Source organism: Lepidochelys olivacea, assembly GCF_965140295.1.
Source record: "Lepidochelys olivacea isolate rLepOli2 genome assembly, chromosome: 19".
Taxonomy (NCBI): Eukaryota; Metazoa; Chordata; order Testudines; family Cheloniidae; genus Lepidochelys; species Lepidochelys olivacea.
In genome coordinates, this window is record NC_140429.1 from 18,751,801 (window position 1) to 18,771,994 (window position 20,194).

General features: G+C 46.4%; 2 protein-coding genes and 1 long non-coding RNA gene across 3 annotated transcripts in view; 2 read left to right on the plus strand and 1 right to left on the minus strand.

Moving 5' to 3' along the window:
• The window catches only part of STX12 (syntaxin 12), a 30,125-nt gene extending 18,458 nt beyond the window's left edge, over positions 1–11,667 (plus strand). Inside the window, exons 4-9 of the mRNA XM_084652350.1 lie at positions 4,675–4,812; positions 5,854–5,897; positions 7,046–7,151; positions 7,713–7,785; positions 8,027–8,109; positions 10,063–11,667. Of these exons, the coding sequence (XP_084508476.1) occupies positions 4,675–4,812; positions 5,854–5,897; positions 7,046–7,151; positions 7,713–7,785; positions 8,027–8,109; positions 10,063–10,155 (537 nt within the window). The 3' untranslated portion in view covers positions 10,156–11,667. The remainder of the gene's footprint in view (positions 1–4,674; positions 4,813–5,853; positions 5,898–7,045; positions 7,152–7,712; positions 7,786–8,026; positions 8,110–10,062) is intronic.
• Positions 1–14,747, minus strand: part of LOC311533158 — a 46,338-nt gene extending 31,591 nt beyond the window's left edge. Inside the window, exon 1 of the long non-coding RNA XR_014714517.1 lies at positions 14,655–14,747. This is a non-coding gene — a long non-coding RNA (uncharacterized lncRNA). The remainder of the gene's footprint in view (positions 1–14,654) is intronic.
• Positions 14,666–20,194, plus strand: part of PPP1R8 (protein phosphatase 1 regulatory subunit 8) — a 30,628-nt gene continuing 25,099 nt past the window's right edge. The window contains exon 1 of the mRNA XM_084652323.1: positions 14,666–14,816. Coding sequence (XP_084508449.1) covers positions 14,761–14,816 — 56 coding nt within the window. The 5' untranslated portion in view covers positions 14,666–14,760. The remainder of the gene's footprint in view (positions 14,817–20,194) is intronic.

Sequence of the window (20,194 nt, forward strand, 5' to 3'; positions counted from 1 at the left end):
CAAAATGTTTAAGTACATCAGAAGCAGGAAGCCTGCTAAACAACCAGGGAGGCCCCTGTACGATCAAGATACAAAAGGAGCACTTAAAGACGATAAAGTCATCACAGAGAAACTAAATGAATTCTTTGCTTCAGTCTTCAGGGCTGAGGATGTTAGGGAGATTCCCAAACCTGAGCCGGCTTTTGTAGGTAACAAATCTGAGGAATTGTCACAGATTGAAGTGTCACTAGAGGAGGTTTTGGAATTAATTAAGAAACTTAACAGTAACAAGTCACTGGGACCAGATGGCATTCACCCAAGAGTTCTGAAAGAACTCAAATGTGAAATTGTGGAACTATTATCTATGGTTTGTAACCTGTCCTTTAAATCAGCTAATGTACCCAGTGACTGGAAGATAGCTAATGTAACGCCAATATTTAAGAAGGACTTTAGAGGTGATCCTGGCAATTACAGACCGGTGAGTCTAACGTCAGTACCAGGCAAATTACTTGGAACAATAGTAAAGAATAAAATTGTCAGACACATAGAAGAACATAAATTGTTGCCCAAAAGTCAGCATGGTTTCTGTAAAGGGAGATCATGTCTTACTAATGTATTAGAGTTCTTTGATAGGGGTCAACAAACGTGCACAAGGGGGATCCAGTGGACATAGTGTACTTAGATTTCCAGAAAGCCTTTGACAAGGTCCCTCACCAAAGGCTCTTATGTAAATTAAGTTGTCATGGGATAAGAGGGAAGAGCCTTTCATGGATTGAGAACTAGTTAAGACAGGGAACAAAGGTAGGAATAAATGGTAAATTTTCAGAATGGAGAGGGGTAACTAATGGTGTTCCCCAAGGATCAGTCCTAGGACCAATCCTATTCAACTTATTCATAAATGATCTGGAGAAAGGGGTAAACAGTGAGGTGGCAAAGTTTGCAGATGATACTAAACTGCTCAAGATAGTTAAGACCAAAGCAGACTGTGAAGAACTTCAAAAAGATCACACAAAACTAAGTGATTGGGCAACAAAATGGCAAATGAAATTTAATGTGGATAAATGTAAAGTAATGCACATTGGAAAAAATAACCCCAACTATACATACAATATGATGGGGGCTCATTTAGCTACAATTGATCAGGAGAAAAATCTTGAAGTCATCCTGGATAGTTCTCTGAATACGTCCATGCAGTGTGCAGCGGCAGTTTAAAAAGCAAATAGGATATTAGGAATCATTAAAAAAGGGATAGAGAATAAGATGGAGAAGATCTTATTGCCCTTATATAAATCCATAGTACACCCACATCTTGAATACTGCGTACAGATGTGGTCCCCTCATCTTAAAAAAGATATACTGGCATTAGAAAACATTCAGAAAGGGTCAACTAAAATGGTTAGGGGTTTGGAACAGGACCCATATGAGGAGAGATTAAAGAGGCTAGGACTTTTCAGCTTGGAAAAGAGGAGACTAAGGGGGAATATGATAGAGGTATATAAAATTACGAGTGGTGTGGAGAAAGTGAATAAGGGAAAGTTATTTACTTGTTCCCATAATATAAGAACTAGGGGCCACCAAATGAAATTAATGGGCAGCAGGTTTAAAACAAAGAAAAGGAAGTGTTTCTTCACACAACACACAGCCAACCTGTGGAACTCCTTGCCTGAGGAGGTTGTGAAGGCTAGGACTATAACAGGGTTTAAAAAAAGAACTGGATAAATTCATGAAGGTTAAGTCCATTAATGGCCATTAGCCAGGATGCGTAAGGAATGGTGTCCCTAGGCTCTGTTTGTCAGAGGGTGGAGATGGATGGCAGGAGAGAGATCACTTGATCATTACCTGTTAGGTTCACTTCCTTTGGGGCACCTGGCATTGGCCACTGTCGGTAGACAGGATACTGGGCTGGATGAACCTTTGGTCTGACCCAATATAGCCATTCTTACACTCATGTTGCAGAGCTGCTTGGAGAAGGGGCTCAGTATTGCTATATGGTGGCTCTGCCCTTCGCCCACTCTCCCCTGGCCTTATGGCAGTGCTATAGCATCAAAATACAATTGGGCTGTGTATTCAGAACTGTTACTTAGCTTCTAAATGGCTTTTCAGATACTGTTTGCTGTAAGGGATAGCTGACTGTGGTGAAGAAGCTAAATTATAGGCAATGCAAAATTGTACCAAAATGCTGCATAGTAGACCATTTGTTGGCCAACATCAAGTCTCTTTATAATTCTAATGTGCATTTGAATCCCCTTGCCTTTCCGGGGAAAGGTAGTGGGAAGCTGTCATCTTATGAGATTCCCTGCCCAAAGGTTTCGCGTCTCTAACACACAACAAAAGGTGACACATCTCCTTAGAAACTAAGAAGACAGGCCTGGAATAAACAAAATATAAACCTTAAATAGGTAAGCCCCAAGCTCTCTCCTGCTAAATTCAGTGATAAAGGATGCTGTTTTGAGCCTTGACTGCAGGGGTGATGCTCATGTGCTGAGGCATATCCATGGGAAGAGTGCTCAGTGAAGGAAAATCTTGTCTTCAAAATGCCGTTACAGGATAATCTGCTGTGGATATGGGGCAGCAGATGTTGCCTCAACCTGATCCTTTATTTAAAGGCTTAAATACCATTGTAAGTAAGACTGAAAATCCATGCTTTGTATAGTCATTCAACATGTGCAATTCAGTTTCCGTCTAGTGGACAAGAAGTCCTTGACAAGTTATGCTGCCATATGAATAGGGCCCTACCAAATTCACGGCCATGAAAAACGCGTAACTGCCTGTGAAATCTGGTCTCTTGTGTGCTTTTACCCTATACTATACGGACTTCACGGAGGATACCAGCGTTTCTCAAATTGGGGGTCCAAATCTAAAAGGGATTTGCGAGGGGATTGCGAGTTATTTTAGAGGGATTCAGCATTGCCTCCCTTATTTCTGCGCCTTGGGAGCTGGGTGGCTGGAGAGCGGCAGATGCTGGCCGGGCACCCAGCTCTGAAGGCAGCACCCTGCCAGCAGCGGCACAGAAGTAAGGGTAGCAGTACTGCAACCCCCGCCCCCCATAACCTTGTGACCCCCTCCCCACAACTTTTTTATGGGTCAGGATCCTTAAAATTACAACACTGTGAAATTTCAGATTTAAATAGCTGAAATCATGAAATTTACGATTCTTAAAATCCTGTGGCCATGAAATTGACCAAAATGGACTGTGAATTTGGTAGGGCCCTACATATGGAGTAATAGTTGCAATGTATGAATGTCTCTTGCTGGAAGTGCCAATAATTACTTTGCAGCAACCCAGCCAAGAGTTCATGAAAGCCTGAATGAGTATGGCAAGATTCTTCCCAGAAGAAAGGGCTGCAATTTTTAACTGTCTGAACAGGCATTATTGGATTATGCTACTGAATCAAATGCCTTCTCATGAACCTGTTTGAAAAATTATTCGTATTTGCTTAATGGGAATGTTGAAATGTGGATAAGAGCTGACTGAAGGATCATAAATTGGGTGATAAACAGTACTGTTTCAAGTTATAGGAAACCTGTTCAGTGGGTACCACACACATCTGCCCTGATCTTAGTTAACATCCTTAATGAGCTGGAAGAGGGGCATGCGTGGCACGTTCAATGAAACTAGTGCATGATACCAAAAAGGGAAGAGCTCAACCCTAATGAGGACAGAAATCAACCAAACTAAACAAATACGAGAAATATGGAAAAAGTAAAATGAGACTGGCCTTGGAGGGAAATGTAGCTAATAAATCTGGAGAAAAACAAGCTGAAACACAGACAAGGAAAGCAGTGATCCCACGAGATGAAGGGATAACAGGCTGCAAACTAGATGCAATCTTGTATTGTGGATGATGCAGCACGCTAGGGGCTTGTCGACATTATGGATGCAACAGCAGCACAGCTACGGTGCTGAAGTGTGGACGCTTCCTACAGCGACGGAGGGGGTTTTCCATCACTGTATTAAATCCACCTCCCCGAACAGTGATAGCTAAATCAACGGAAGCATTCTTCCATCAGCCTAGCCACGTCTACAGCAAGGGTTAAGTCGGTGTAGCTATGGCTCTTAATGATGTGACATTTTCACACTTCTGAGTGATGTATGAAGTAGCTATGTTGACCTAAATTTTAAGTAAACCAGGCCCAGGGCTGCATACAGAGGCAGTTTATGGAACAGGAAGGTCAGTCCCCATGTACAGCTCTGTTGTAACCACATAGGGAACACACTATTCCATATTAAAAGAAATATTGACAAAGTAGAGGGAACGTGAAGAAAGTTGCTGATCATCCCCCAGCTTTTGTAGGATTCCCTTACCAGGAAAAGATGGGGTTAAATTCTTCTAATTTGACTAAATGAGTTACTGAGGGATCTGCAGGGGACTTAAGCCTTCAGGTGTCTGAAGCTTGTTAACCTAAGGAGACTGGCTGATTTAGTGAAGTATATGTGGTATGACTAGGAATAATGGGTTGCAATGTACTAGATTCTGGAATTGTCTGCAGAAAAGTCTCCTCGCTCTCTAAATTTAAAACTAGACTAGAGCAAACTAGAGAACTCCACGGTAGGGAATGATCTGTCATTGGCAAGGGCTGGACTGGGTAATCTGTCTGAACACTGGAGATAGGGGCCTCCTGAAGTTCCGTGCTTTGTGGATTGTCTCGTCAGTAGATATTTGAATAACTAGTTATCTTATTTCAATTCTTTAGCGCCAACAGAAATTGCAGAAGGAGCGTTTAATGAATGACTTCTCTGCAGCCTTAAATAACTTCCAGGCAGTGCAGAGAAGAGTGTCTGAGAAGGAGAAGGAGACTGTAGCCAGGGCACGGGCTGGCTCTCGTCTCTCGGTAAGTATTTTAAGAGGAGTTGTATAGTGAGCTCAGCGAGCTCTGAAGTCTTTATTACAAAGGCACCTTTCACTCAAATTTTTGGACTTCTGTGACAAACGAAAATGTGTATGTTTGTATTTTGAGGGAGGTGGGCACCAAACTACTGAGATCTATCAGCTTGTATGTATGCGTGGCTGCAGACTTCATAACTGTCAGTCTGCACTGTCACTGAGCAGTGTCTGTGTACTAGCTCTTTGTATTCTGTAGCACAGAAGGCCAAAAGTCTCTCAGTGCCTTGCCTGCTCACAATAGTGGAGGAGGAGGAAAGTCAGGTATGTGCAGATATGTGGAGAGGGGAACCAAAGCACAGCTGGTAGGCCTGCAATAAGACTGTCAGCACTGGCCTATAGCTCTCCAAAAAGACCTCTTAAATTTTGTCCGTCCTTGAGCTGCCTCTTGGCAGACACACTCTCCATATCTCTTTTCCCCTTCCCTTGAGCCCCCTTTGTCCAACTGCTTCCTCAGTGCAGTTTCCAATTTTCTTCCTCTCCATGGTTGGTTAAATCCTGTTCTGGTGATATTGTCTCTGTCTCTTGTAAGTCCCTGTGATTACTAAAAAGCATTCCTAATAAAATGGACAACCAAATCATTTTTTTCAATCCCTCTTGCCCACTTCCTCCCCTGCTTTGTCTAATCCTCTTGGAATATTGATTCGTAATTCTGGCCCCTTGCTGAAGTTTGTCATAATCCCTTATTTATGGGCTGATGGCTCTAGAAGTAAATGCACCAATACGCTTCTTGTATGTGGATAAAGGAATTGACAAACAATTACAAAGGACTTAAGCAGACTTTTTAGGGGGGCTCTTTCAGTTGCATCTGACTTGCAGTGCCCCTGTAGCTTATGTCTAAAAACCAAAGTAATGCAAGTATCTTAAAGGTACTCACACTAGTATGTTACAACTCTTCAGCTCCACATAGTAAGAGTCCTACCTTGCTGTGGTTGCCTGTGTCCATGATGCCTGCAGTTTGTGACAGTAATGAGCCATTCCTCTCTTCCAGACTGATGAGAGATTCAAAGAGGAGCAGCTGGTCTCATTTGATAGGTAACAACTACCCTTTGCACGCCTGGGGTGCATTTTATCACTTCTGTCTATGTGTAATTAACAATACAAGAAACTGCATTAATGCAGCATTATCACTGAACTCAGTGCATAGAGTCCAGGAAACCCAATTCCTACACCATATAAAACATTTCCGTATGTAGTTTTATTGTGGTGGTACACAGCTTCCAAACATTTAACTATTTCAAAACTAGGCTACTTCACATGTTGGCTGTTGGCCCTCCCATAGATAATTAGCATCTCTTAATGTATTTTGGCACTCTGAAGTCTTGAAACTTATTAGCTAGTGAAAACTGCCGGAGGGTTGTGCACTAACTCGGACATGGAATCTTGGTACAGCTTTCCAAAGTATTTACCCTTGAGTGGAGAAGCAGGAGGACACCTTCTCATCCTAAATGTGTGAAAATAGGGTGTTGTGTTGTTGCACTTGCTGGTTTGTCCATAGTAGTGCCTAGCCTGCACAATGATATTACTAATGCTGTCTCTCCAGGATGCAGGTAATTTTGGGGGTGGGGACAACTGACTTGCTTTAATATCTCTGTTGGTGTTTGTTTTTTGTTTGCAGTTGTTCTTGATAGGGTAGTGGACTAAAATACCAAGGGCTTTATTTTAACCTCCAATGCCATGCATCCAGTAGGTATCCTTCAGCTCAGACCCAGGCACAGCATTCTCTGCCTAGTACTCAAAACAACATGCTTGCAGGTTGCCTTCCATAAAGACTTCCATCTGTGCCTTTTGTTCTTTGGGTGCCTTATAAACAATACACAGCCCCAAGCACAATAGGAAATTCAAAGTTTCCCAGTATATAGCTGTAAGGAATACTTACATTTTAGAACAAAGCTTCCTACACAGACCAACTTTTAGTTTCTTTACTGAGATTTTGAAGTATCCTCATGCAAAACCCAATCTTCATCCTTTCCGTAACCTGTCATCACTAGTCCAGTTTGTCTCTAAGTACAACTATAATACCAGAATCTATCTACCTGTACTAAAGGTTTAAATCCACTCCTGATTTGGTTTTTGTCCCTGGAGGAAGCTTTCTATAACTCATTGGCATTGTGACCTGAATGGGGAGTGGAAGTATCTGCTGCTCGGGAGGAACAGGCTCTTAGTCTGTGTTGTTTCTGCAGTAATGAAGACTGGAATCAAATGCAGTCTCAAGAAGAAGATGTAGCAATAACTGAACAGGACCTTGAACTCATTAAAGAGAGGGAAACGGCAATCAGGCAGTTGGAGGTGAGCTCTAGAGCCTATCATTTGCAGCCCTGTTAGCAAAGGAACCTAAATAAAAGGGCCAGGTAATGTGCTCTAGGCTCATCTGTTTGTGGGGAGGGATCAAGAGAGCTGGGAGTTCAGTGGGCTCAGAGCTCCTTCTAGAGATGCTGATGCTTAGGTGAGTGACCTGGGCGGGGGGATAGCTCAGTGGTTTGAGTATTGGCCTGCTAAACCGAGGATTGTGAGTTCAATCCTTGAGGGGGCCATTTAGGGATCTGGACCAAAAATTGGGGATTGGTCCTGCTTTGAGCAGGGGGTTGGACTAGGTGACCTCCTGAGGTCCCTTCCCACCCTGATATTCTATGACCCTCCTTCTAGCTGAAGAGGGCTGTATGGAGGTCCCTCCAGCACCCATCATGCTCCAAAGATGAGAATTTTTTTATAGAGGGTGTTTAGTCTGTTAAGCCTTGGGCAGTATTCCTGAGATGGACCTTTAAGCAAAGAAGAAACTAGCTTTGGAAAAATATAATCTATACCTGTTGTAACTTGTCAAACTGTTATTGACTGAACTGTTGTCTTCAGGCAGACATTTTGGATGTCAATCAGATATTTAAGGATTTAGCTATGATGATTCACGATCAAGGAGACATGATTGGTAAGTACACTTGGCCAACAGATGCCCTGAAATAGAACTCCTCTCTTTTATCTGGCTTTATTCTACACTTATTCCACATTTTAAATTCAATGTATATGGAAAAACTGAGAGTGGCTGATTTAAACCATTGCAGCTATTCTATATAAATGCCATATGGTAGCATAATCTGTTAATCTTTAATTCTGCAGTTCTGAATTGTTTTTTAATATAACTTGAGTTCTCTCCCTTTACACTTGTGTAGATAGCATAGAAGCAAATGTGGAAAGTTCAGAAGTGCACGTGGAAAGAGCCAGTGAACAGTTACAGAGAGCTGCTTATTATCAGGTAAACTCTTGTGTGCTTGGCACTAGCATACATATTGACCGGTGCTATCACCATATTGCACGGAACAAGGCAAACATACCCACTCCTGCAACCAGTAAGGCAAGTTCTCACACAGCTAGCAGGGGCTGAGGTGGGACTGACTCTTCTAATGAACTCCATCTCCAGGAACAGATGCAGCCACATGTACTATTTGGCTTGTTTAATAAGATACTAGAAATTAACTGTTGGGTTCTCTTTGGGACCCTTCTACTCAGCCTGCTCCATCATGCAGGGGATGTAAGGTGGGGTGCATAGACCTGGAGAATAGCTGAAGGTAGCTGCTGGGTTTTGTCTTCAATACTGCATTTTTAAACAAAAACACATATTAAAAGATAATGGAGACCATTTCTTAGCAAAGGCAGGTTATTGTGTTACAGTGGAAACATCACAAGTCTGATCTTCAGACTGATACAGTAAATCTGAGAGTTTACCAGCCTGGGCAAAAATTTACTACCCAATACTTAACATATATATGAACACACACAACCCCATTCACAAAAAACTTAACAGATGATCTCTCTCCCACCTACCCCTTGACATAGTGTCCCGCCACATGCCTTGACTTGCATCATCTTGCCATTTTCTCCTCAGTTCCCCCCCAGCCTACTTGGTCACCACCCACTCGTCCATTCTTCCTCTTGCACCCGAATAGTCATCAGTTCTTTTTCCTGACCCACCAGATCTCTCTCAGCAGCTTTTTGGCCACTTTGATTAGATCTCTAGGGTTGGCTTGATGCCATGCACCTCTCCTCCAGCCTGCCGCGCTTGCAGTTCAAGAGCCTGTGGCAGGACTCCGGTTTTGCTTCAGCTGCTCCCTTGTGTAGAGAAGACTACGGCTAAGGAACTGGGCATGCTTGGGCCAGGGGAGGAGACGTATGGAGATGGGTAAGAGGAGGCTACGGTGCAGTGGAGCAGCAATGGTCTGGTCCTGGCTTCAGCTGTGAGGAAGGAAAAGGGCCAGTACTAGTGGTGGTAGCTGTTCCTCTGTTCGTTCTCGGCCTGAACTAAGGCATTGGAGCTTCCACTCCAACAGAACAGCAGCTGCTCTCGCCATCCAGCAGCTTGCGATATCATTGTGCCTTGGGACTTCTTCACAATTTCACCAACACCAGGGCTGGACTCTCCAACATAAGAGTTTAGAGTCTGCATGCGTTGTAGGCGTTGGTCATGCTTACCTAGACACAGTAGGGAGTTTCCCAAGGCAAATGAGACTCTACAACGCTGCTGTGGGTAAACTGTAAAACAGCTGCATGTCTGTGGTCATGACTGGGTATATTACAAGCCTCCAGGTCAGGATGGGGATAGAGTATAACGCAGAGAGCAGAGGCCATTACTTCAAAGAGCAGAAATTGCGGGTGATGAATTCACCCACAATTCATTTGCATAGTTCCAAGAAGCTTCTTGTAACAGCCATTTCAGGCACACAAGGGGAGGCGCAATACACAGGTAAATTGGTTAGTCTTTGATCATGCCTTATTGATGCCCTCAAAGAATCCTAACAGCTGGGAGGGGTATGACTTCTGTAGAAATCGTGCTGGTGTGTTCTATCATTTTAAAACACAAGCTCGCTCACTCTCCGCTATTGTTTCAGCCAGCTTCAAGTACGGCTCACTCTTGTTTGCCAGCAGCAGGAGTTGAGTCCAACCATGCTCTGACTGCATTACCTCCTAGTTCTTTATGCTGTTAGTACTGAGCATTTTTGGTTTGAGCACATTATCCTACTCTGATTTAAACAAAGTGTAATCTGTTCTCTGGGAATTTTTTTCCCTTCTCCTCCTGAGTCAGGTTACACGTGCTGTGCTTCAACTTTCCGTGCTGTCTCCTGTCCAGAACTCTGTAATTAGCCAAACTCATTGAGTCTTCTGTCATCTGCTGTTTTAGTGTCAATATTTTTTGTTCTATTTCTTTCATTAGAAGAAATCTCGTAAGAAGATCTGCATCCTGATTCTTGGCCTTGCTGTGGCTTCTGTAATCTTAGGACTCATTACCTGGCAGGCAACAAAATGAAGTCCTCATAAGGAGTCTAATTTCATTGCAGAGTTTTCCCCTGGGAAAACAGGCTGACTAGTCTTGGAAATGAATTGACCACCTTGAGAGAGCACAAACCAGAATGTCCTCTAGTAATAGATTTAGAAACTAACATGCAGATAACTAGTACTTGGAATTAGTGCACAATGGAGACAGTATTTATCAGTTTATGTACAAATCTATTGCTTTATGTAACTAAACTATTTTGTATTTTTTTGCTTTCTGTATTGTGATTACTCCGTCCCAACTGTACCTCGAAGAATGTGATCAGTAATTGGAGATGTCTTGTTTTGGACAAGTGGCACTACAATTCTTCTAACATGTTTATCTGTATAGTTAGACTTCATAGGAGTGATGCAAATAGGAATTACTTCCAAAGAGTGCACAATGCTGATTCTCACTTTACCTTGACTCACCAATTCCTAAAATCTCTAATATTTGCCCCATGGTTTGATTAGTCTCCAGGTGGCCATAGCTCTTAATTCTTCTAAAGAAACTTTACCATTACATCTTTGAATGGTAAGGATTAAAATGCATGAGTGCTGAAGTTGGAACCGCTAGTGGGCTCAGTGACCGATCAGTTTAGTCTATAGAGAATTGTAACTGTTTTTATTAATGTTTGGTGGTGGGTTTTTTCACATCCGTGTTTGTGGTGATAATGCAGCATTTAACATAACATTCTCTAACAATATATTCTTCCCCAGTGAGACTATAGCTGGTGGCTTACTGTTTTCAAACACTTAAATCTTCCCACTCGGCACCCCCACCACTTGTGTAGAATTAAAAAATTGCTATTGAAATGCCCTGTGGCATAGGCAACCCTAAAATCTGTAACTACCCATTTAGTTTTTAACTAGTCAGTGTGACAACTTCACATTTTTAATGGTGGTGGAGAGAGCCGTTCAAGGTTGGAAACTGAGCCCAAGGGTTTATTGAACTTTCTTTCTAGTTTGCATTAGGCCAAATTGAATTGTTTAGAAATGACCCTTGAAAAGCTCTGTTACTAGTTAGCAGTGTGGAACTGGTACTAGAGCAGGTGGTATGCGTTTTGTGAACAACTCCCAGTCCTGTACATCTAACACTCTTAACCTTCTGTTCATAAGGGATAAAAAATTTGGTTTAGTAACTCAGTAGTAGTTTTAGGTTGGCAAAGGGTATTGCTTGACTAAGTCTTTCTGTGGAAGAGATCTCTGGTTCTACTTAGTGTTCTGTAATAGGGCTGGATAGCGCTTACCTGCTACCCCCATTCCTCAATGTGGCTCTGAACTGAAATGCACTGATGGAAAAATAAGATTGTAGCTAAAGCTCATCATTGTGTGGTTAACTGCAACATACTGGCCCATTTTGTATTTAATCTTTATTCCATGTCTGTCTTAGTTAAAATACTAAACTAAATGTGAAAACTGCAGAGGGAATGTGTTGTCATAATTGCACAATTTTTTGCACTATTGCACCATCCTTCCATCCAATAACTGTCAATAAACATTTTAAAAAGTCTTTGATCAATCGTCTTTCTCATACAGTTTGAAGTAGACAAACTCCTTATGCTGGAGAAAATGATACTTATTCACTAAAGCTTCAAAACATGTTTCTTGAAGCTGACCTTTCTAGGTAGGGTAGAAGGTTGTCTTCATTCCAACCACTGGTTTCAGAGTAACAGCCGTGTTAGTCTGTCTTCGCAAAAAGAAAAGGAGGACTTGTGGCACCTTAGAGACTAACCCATTTATTTGAGCATGAGCTTTCGTGAGCTACAGGTCACTTCATCGGATGCACATCGGATGCATCCGATGAAGTGAGCTGTAGCTCACAAAAGCTCATGCTCAAATAAATGGGTTAGTCTCTAAGGTGCCACAAGTCCTCCTTTTCTTATTCCAACCACTCTTACTCATGGCACTTCCACTGTTCATTTCTGTAGTGCTAGATCTTTAATGTAGTTAAAGGTAATCTAAAGTGAGCAATAACTCACATTTATGTGGTGTACAAGATTTCCATGCTGAAACTGTTAGTTACACTTCAGTTAAAAGTAAACTGAACTTGGCCTGTCACTGAACAGTTTAGATAATAGTCCTGCCATGAGTGCAGGGGTCTGGACTAGATGACCTCTCGAGGTCCCTTCCAGTTCTGTGATTGTATCATATACATTGAAAGATCCGCAGAGCATCACTGTCTTCTAAATACTCTTGGGAGAGCTCATCCCACCCTTTCTGACTTAAGAGGCAAGAGACATCAGTGCATGCTGCTCCTTACATCATCAGGTATTGCTACTAAACAATCCAAGACTTTGCCTCCTCCATGGACAGTGTGTTATCTATGCAGTATTGATGATTGGGAAGTGACTCTTCAGTGTGGTGGGCCCATGTATGAAAACAAACTGCTGCTTTTCAAAGTGGCCTCTGTATGTTTCCACACTGGGGGATATGCCATGGTTGCTGCAGTTTCAGAACAGTCTAGAAAGCTGTAGCCTTTGCTACTACTTAAGTGTTTAGTATCCAAGCTTCCTTTTTCTGTGGTTGGTTGCAGATGATGTAACCAGAGTCTGGTGCTTGGCAGCCTTCTGCCTATTGGTACTAACTCACTGTTTTTGTTCTTTGGGAGAGCAATTATCAACCCATCTTCCCGGAGACTGCTGCTTGCTAAGCTCTCTCCCGTGGGACTGTGGCAGAGGGTTACTTCCCATGCACCTTTGACTCCAGACTGGCTTTTTAACCAAGGGGGCAGTTGGAATACAGGCCTCTCTTTCTGAAGTGAAGGGATAGCACTCAAAGCAGGAGCTCAGCTGCCGCCCCCCCCAATAACTGTTTCCTAGAACAGGCGCTCTCACCCTTCTCTGTACCATTCCACCCTATTCACTTTCCTGTATGACCTCTTCCTTCCACTAGTAGGGGGGAGGTTCTGAAGTTCAGCTCCCACCAGAGCAAATAGGCAACTCCTGCTCATGCTGCAGGTGAGCGTAGCAGTCCCAGCGGCCGTGCGGTGCCTCTTCCTGTCCCTGGCGTGGTTTCCATTCTGAGCTGGGCCCAGGGATGGCTCCAGGTTCCTTTTTAAAAACTGCTTTCTAACAGGGCAGAGCCACCAGCTTCTACCCCGGCGGTGGGGTGTAGCCCAACCTCTACCCCCTCTGGCTGTCCTTCGCGGGAGTGGAAAACCCTCCTGCCCCGGCCGGAGCTACTAGCCTCCCCGTACATGCTACAGCCCAGGTACATTCAACGGGGAGGATAAAAACCTGAGAATCCCTTCTCCACTCCTCCCCCTTTCTAGCCCTCCGGAGCGTTACCGCGACCTGCAGCCCCGCTGCCTTCTCAAGGCTCGCCCGAACCGCCGCCCCCGGCTTCCTGCAGCGCGCTTGTCACGGACGTTGTGTTCAAATAACCTTAGTTAAAACACAGCGGGCCCCACCCCGAAGGAAAAGGAAACAAGTGCGCCAGCCATTTATTTTTGCTTCGAAGTTATTTCCATTTTGGCTTTAATGAGGTGGGTGGTTCAGTTACGGCCCAGCCCCCTCCCCCAGCCCCCGCCCCCGACACTCCGCCCCCCCAGCCCCCTCCCCCGACACTCCGCCCCCCCCAGCCCCCTCCCCCAGCCTCCGCCCCCCCAGCCCCCTCCCCCGACACTCCGCCCCCTCCCAGCCCCCTCCCCCGACACTCCGCCCCCCCAGCCCCCTCCCCCGACACTCCGCCCCCTCCCAGCCTCCGCCCCCCCCAGCCCCCCCCCAGCCTCCGCCCAGCCCGGGCCCGGACACTCCGCCCCCCCCACCGACACTCCGCCCCCCCCCAGCCTCCGCCCCCCCCAGCCCCCTCCCCCGACACTCCGCCCCCTCCCAGCCTCCGCCCAGCCCGGGCCCGGACACTCCGCCCCCCCCAGCCCCCTCCCCCGACACTCCGCCCCCCCCAGCCTCCGCCCCCTCCCCCGACACTCCGCCCCCCCAGCCTCCGCCCCCCCCAGCCCCCTCCCCCGACACTCCGCCCCCCCCAGCCTCCGCCCCCTCCCCCGACACTCCGCCCCCCCAGCCCCCTCCCCCCCAGCCCCCTCCCCCGACACTCCGCCCCCCCAGCCCCCTCCCCCGACACTCCGCCCCCTCCCAGCCTCCGCCCCCCCCCAGCCCCCTCCCCCGACACTCCGCCCCCTCCCAGCCTCCGCCCAGCCCGGGCCCGGACACTCCGCCCCCCCCAGCCCCCTCCCCCGACACTCCGCCCCCCCCAGCCTCCGCCCCCTCCCCCGACACTCCGCCCCCCCAGCCTCCGCCCCCCCCAGCCCCCTCCCCCGACACTCCGCCCCCCCCAGCCTCCGCCCCCTCCCCCGACACTCCGCCCCCCCAGCCTCCGCCCCCCCCAGCCCCCTCCCCCGACACTCCGCCCCCTCCCAGCCTCCGCCCAGCCTGGGCCCGGACACTCCGCCCCCCCCGCCCCCTCCCCCGACACTCCGCCCCCTCCCGCCCCTAGTCCGGGCCCAGACACTCCGCCCCCCCCCGGGACACTCACTCTCACTGTGACGGGAGCGGCGCGCGGTGTATGCCGGGATAGCCTCCAGGCCGGTCCTCCTGATTCCCAGCCTGCCCCGGGCCCGCTTGAATGGGGTATATCCAAGATGGCGGCGAACGCGAACTCTTGCGGCGGTCTTTCGCTGTTCGACTGCCCGAGCTGGTGAGCGCGGCGGGGCCCGGGGCGGGACGCGGGCGGCGGAGCGGGCCCGGCCCGGCCCGGCCCGGCCCGGCCGCCGTGCTCCGGGGCTGGGGGCTTGGCCGCGGCGTGGCGGAGCCTCCCGTTCAGCAGGTTGCCGGCCAAGGCGCCAGCCTTGGTGTGCGGGGTCTGTGCTCGGTGCGTGCCGCCGTCCGGTCGCTCCGAGCTGCGGCAGGGCTGCCGGGCTCTGCCCGGGCTCTGCCCCCGCCTCCCGCTGCGGCTTGGGACAAAGCGCTTTCCTTCGCCCTGCCTCAGTTTCCTCACCCGCAACATGAATAAACGCCCCCCTCCCCCCACGGGCGCGCAGGGCGCTGCGGGAGCGGCCCCCGCTGCTCACCTGCCCGCACGTGCGCAGAGCGCGGGCGGCCCCTGCCCCTCACCGCGACTTCAGACGCGAGTTCTGCTTCCCGCCGGACGTAGCGGCTGAAATCACCGGCGTGTTTCCGAAGCGGCGTTGGGTGCGTGCTCGATACGCGCTTCCCCACGATCTTAGAAAAATAGGGAGTTGGGACAGAGTAAGCAAAGGCCTTGGCATGCGCAGTGTGAGAAGCCTGTTAACTTGAAAGTGGCCGTGGTTTCTTTTCATTATGCTGAGGGGGAGACTGTCGGGGGAATCACAGGTAGGATGTGAACGCGTTATGGACTTGGTTGGTCTTGTTCTTTTTGAAGCTAAAGATAGCAAAGGCCTGTTTGGTCATCCACACCACCATCCTTGCACAGTGCAGGATTGTTCTCTTCAATACATTCGAGTTCTGTGCTTAGTAAAACTTTAAATTGCCTAGGAGAAAACTATGGTAAAAACATTGAAGTGGCAAAGTCAAGCACTCAAAAATCAGGAAATGCCAGTTGTAGCCTAATGCCGACCCTTGTTCGTATGCATGTGATCAAGTTTTTGCTGGCAGGACCACCTATTATTTCTTCCACAAGACGCCAGCGGTATTCAGTGGATAGTGCTCACCGAATGTGTCTCTGTTCAATATTGCTTTTTATCCTTCTCATCGCTTTGTATCGTCCCATGCTTTATTTACTGCACACCACGTAAACCTTGCACTTAATACAAAACTACTAATTTACTTATGGGCTCTTCTAGCGTTCTCATTGTCATAGTATCTGAGAGATTCATAATCATTAAGGAGCACTCCTGTGAGGCAAGATGGTGTTAGTTTTCCACCTATAAAATAGGGGTGTAGTACAGGGAGATTAAGGCCAAAATTGTTAAGTATCAGCTAATCATGGATGCCTAAATTCAGATGGCTTGGGCCTGATGTTTCAGTGTACTTAGCATATTTATAGCACATCATACGCTCAAAGCAGAGAGCGATCATTGACTTCACTTGCAGCTGTGAACGCTCAGCGCTTCTGCAGATCTGGGCCCAAATGTCTCAAGTCAGCACCCAGAAAATGAAAAACCCAATTAGTGATCACTTGTGAAAAGTTTTGTTTAAGTGACTTGCTAAGCGCCACATAGGGACTCTGTGGCACAGGCAAGTGTAGAATCCAGTTCTCCAGGGTGTCATTCAACTGTCTTAACCAGGAGACCATCCTTTCTCTTCTTTCAATCCCGTGCCTCTTTTGCGACACACCTTCCCATTTGCAATAAACAAGGTAGGGGTCCTACAGGCCACGCACATTCACTGCAGAACCCTGACTCATTTCCTGAGCACCATCTATCATGTGTAGGGCCCTACCAAATTCATGGTCATGAAAAACGCATTACGGACTGAAATCTGGTCTTAGAAGCCTGCAGTGGGTGGGAGAAGCAATTGTAGGAAACGCCTTCCTTAGTTCTGGTATTGAGCATGCTCAGTCCAGTTACCACACCACACAGAAACTGTGTGGGGATGGAGCATACTTGGTGCAGACAGAATCTTTAGAGAAGAATGCTGCTGGCTTTTAACAAACCTCTCCAGAAGCATGTGCGAACTGCAATTTTTCAGAGGCTTTTAACTCATCCAAATTTGCTAGATTTACACTAGAACAGCAAAAGCTGCATCTCTGACACACGAGCAATGTCCCTGCCACATTTCAGGTTCCTCCTCCAAAGCATGCAGGTAATAAAACTTCAGTTAAATCACTGAAAGAATATTTTAGCACCAGGAAAATGTTGGTTTGCCTAACTTTTCTCTTGAAAACAGCTTTTTACTAACACTTTCAAAAAAAAAATTCAGCATGTGGCAGGCACCCAGAATGTAAAATTTCAGCCCCCATGTTTAAAGTTCGGCCATGTTCTAAGTAACTCAGAATGGGGTCTTTGTAATACAGAGTGTCAGGCACACGCCACCATTGGTGTTTGTGCTTTAACCCGTTGTGGGGAGGAGCCCTGCTTGCAGGTGGACTTTTTTATTTCTTCTGATCTTGAAGTACCAGTCTGCAGTAAAGATGGAGAATTTCATGCTTTGTTTAAAAGCTTTGTTATAAACTATGCTGGCACCTGTTTGTTTATAAATTCTTGGTCATAAACTTAGTTTTAATTTCTTCTGGACTGAAACATGGACCACAAGGTCTTGACATAAGCACAGTGGTGGGTTTATAAAAGCTGGGTATGTAAATCATATGTATACAGAGGAAACATGGCAAACTGTCCTCCAATTATGCCTCCCTTGGCTTGAGAGGATTTGCAGGAACAGCCTTCAGCTGTACAGTGTTCCTGAACTCCTGGTTATTTGAATCCTTCACTATCCAAAAGTTTCAGGTGACCCCTGAGTTGTGTTTATCCTGCAGGGTGAACCTCAGTTATCTGTGTATGAAATATAGTGTGTGTGTGTGTGTGTGTGTGTGTGTGAGATACAAAACTTGAAACTTCGGTTCATCAGAAGGCAGTTGGCAAGGGAATAGTTGGTTTCAGCAAGCAAGTCTGGAGAAGCAAGTAGTTGGGGCCTCAAGGCACTGCTAGGAAATTTGGTGTAAACTGGAACATTTAAAGATACAAATTGCACTTCACAAGTATCTTTGAGCCAAGGTCAAGCTTTCACTGGTGGAGATGTCACAGTGTTATCTGGAGAGGATGAATGCCTTCAGAGTTCAGGAAATTCCACCATGCCCTACAAGCCAGGCACTGGGATCTATATAGTAATGTAGGCCAAAATTTTATGAAAGGGGTGGCTAAATTTAGGCTCCTAAATCTACATTTAGAGACCCAAATAAGTGGCCTGATTTGAAGTTAACACATTAAAGATGTGGGCTGGACAAGTTTTATTTTAACAGCTAACACATTTTAAAAATGCCTTTTTTTAAATATGACAGGTTTCAGAGTAACAGCCGTGTTAGTCTGTATTCGCAAAAAGAAAAGGAGTACTTGTGGCACCTTAGAGACTAACCAATTTATTTGAGCATAAGCTTTCGTGAGCTACAGCTCACTTCATCAGATGCATACTGTGGAAAGTACAGAAGATCTTTTTATACACCCAAACCATGAAAAAATGGGTGTTTACCACTACAAAAGGTTTTCTCTCCCCCCACCCCACTCGCCTGCTGGTAATAGCTTATCTAAAGTGACCACTCTCCTTACAATGTGTATGATAATCAAGGTGGGCCATTTCCAGCACAAATCCAGGGTTTAACAAGAACGTCTGGGGGGAGGGGGGTGTAGGAAAAAACAAGGGGAAATAGGTTACCTTGCATAGTGACTTAGCCACTCCCAGTCTCTCTTCAAGCCTAAGTTAATTGTATCCAATTTGCAAATGAATTCTAATTCAACAGTTTCTCTCTGGAGTCTGGATTTGAAGTTTTTTTGTTTTAAGATAGCGACCTTCATGTCTGTAATTGCGTGACCAGAGAGATTGAAGTGTTCTCCGACTGGTTTATGAATGTTATAATTCTTGACATCTGATTTGTGTCCATTTATTCTTTTACATAGAGACTGTCCAGTTTGACCAATGTACACGGCAGAGGGGCATTGCTGGCACATGATGGCATATATCACATTGGTGGATGTGCAGGTGAACGAGCCTCTGATAGTGTAGCTGATGTTATTAGGCCTTGTGATGGTGTCCCCTGAATAGATATGTGGGCACAGTTGGCAACGGGCTTTGTTGCAAGGATAGGTTCCTGGGTTAGTGGTTCTGTTGTGTGGTATGTGGTTGCTGGTGAGTATTTGCTTCAGGTTGGGGGGCTGTCTGTAGGCAAGGACTGGCCTGTCTCCCAAGATCTGTGAGAGTGTTGGGTCATCCTTCAGGATAGGTTGTAGATCCTTAATAATGCGTTGGAGAGGTTTTAGTTGGGGGCTGAAGGTGATGGCTAATGGCGTTCTGTTATTTTCTTTGTTAGGCCTGTCCTGTAGTAGGTGACTTCTGGGAACTCTTCTGGCTCTATCAATCTGTTTCTTCACTTCTGCAGGTGGGTATTGTAGTTGTTAGAATGCTTGATAGAGATCTTGTAGGTGTTTGTCTCTGTCTGAGGGGTTGGAGCAAATGCAGTTGTATCGCAGAGCGTGGCTGTAGACAATGGATCGTGTGGTGTGGTCTGGGTGAAAGCTGGAGGCATGTAGGTAGGAATAGCGGTCAGTAGGTTTCCGGTATAAGGTGGTGGTTATGTGACCGTCGTTTATTAGCATTGTAGTGTCCAGGAAGTGGATCTCTTGTGTGGACTGCACCAGGCTGAGGTTGATGGTGGGATGGAAATTGTTGAAATCATGGTGGTACTCCTCAAGGGCTTCTTTTCCATGGGTCCAGATGATGAAGATGTCATCAATATAGCGCAAGTAGAGTAGGGGCGTTAGGGGACGAGAGCTGAGGAAGCGTTGTTCTAAGTCAGCCATAAAAATGTTGGCATACTGTGGGGCCATGCGGGTACCCATAGCAGTGCTGCTGATTTGAAGGTATACATTGTCCCCAAATGTAAAATAGTTATGGGTAAGGACAAAGTCACAAAGTTCAGCCACCAGGTTAGCCGTGACATTATCGGGGATAGTGTTCTTGATGGCTTGTAGTCCATCTTTGTGTGGAATGTGGGTGTAGAGGGCTTCTACATCCATAGTAGCCAGGATGGTGTTATCAGAAAGATCACCGATGGATTGTAGTTTCCTCAGGAAGTCAGTGGTGTCTCGAAGGTAGCTGGGAGTGCTGGTAGCGTAGGGCCTGAGGAGGGAGTCTACATAGCCAGACAGTCCTGCTCTCAGGGTGCCAATGCCTGAGATGATGGGGTGCCCAGGATTTCCAGGTTTATGGATCTTGGGTAGTAGATAGAATATCCCAGATCGGGGTTCCAGGGGTGTGTCTGTGCGGATTTGATCTTGTGCTTTTTCAGGGAGTTTCTTGAGCAAATGCTGCAGTTTCTTTTGGTAAATCTCAGTGGAACAGAGGGTAATGGCTTGTAGAAAGTGGTGTTGGAGAGCTGCCTAGCAG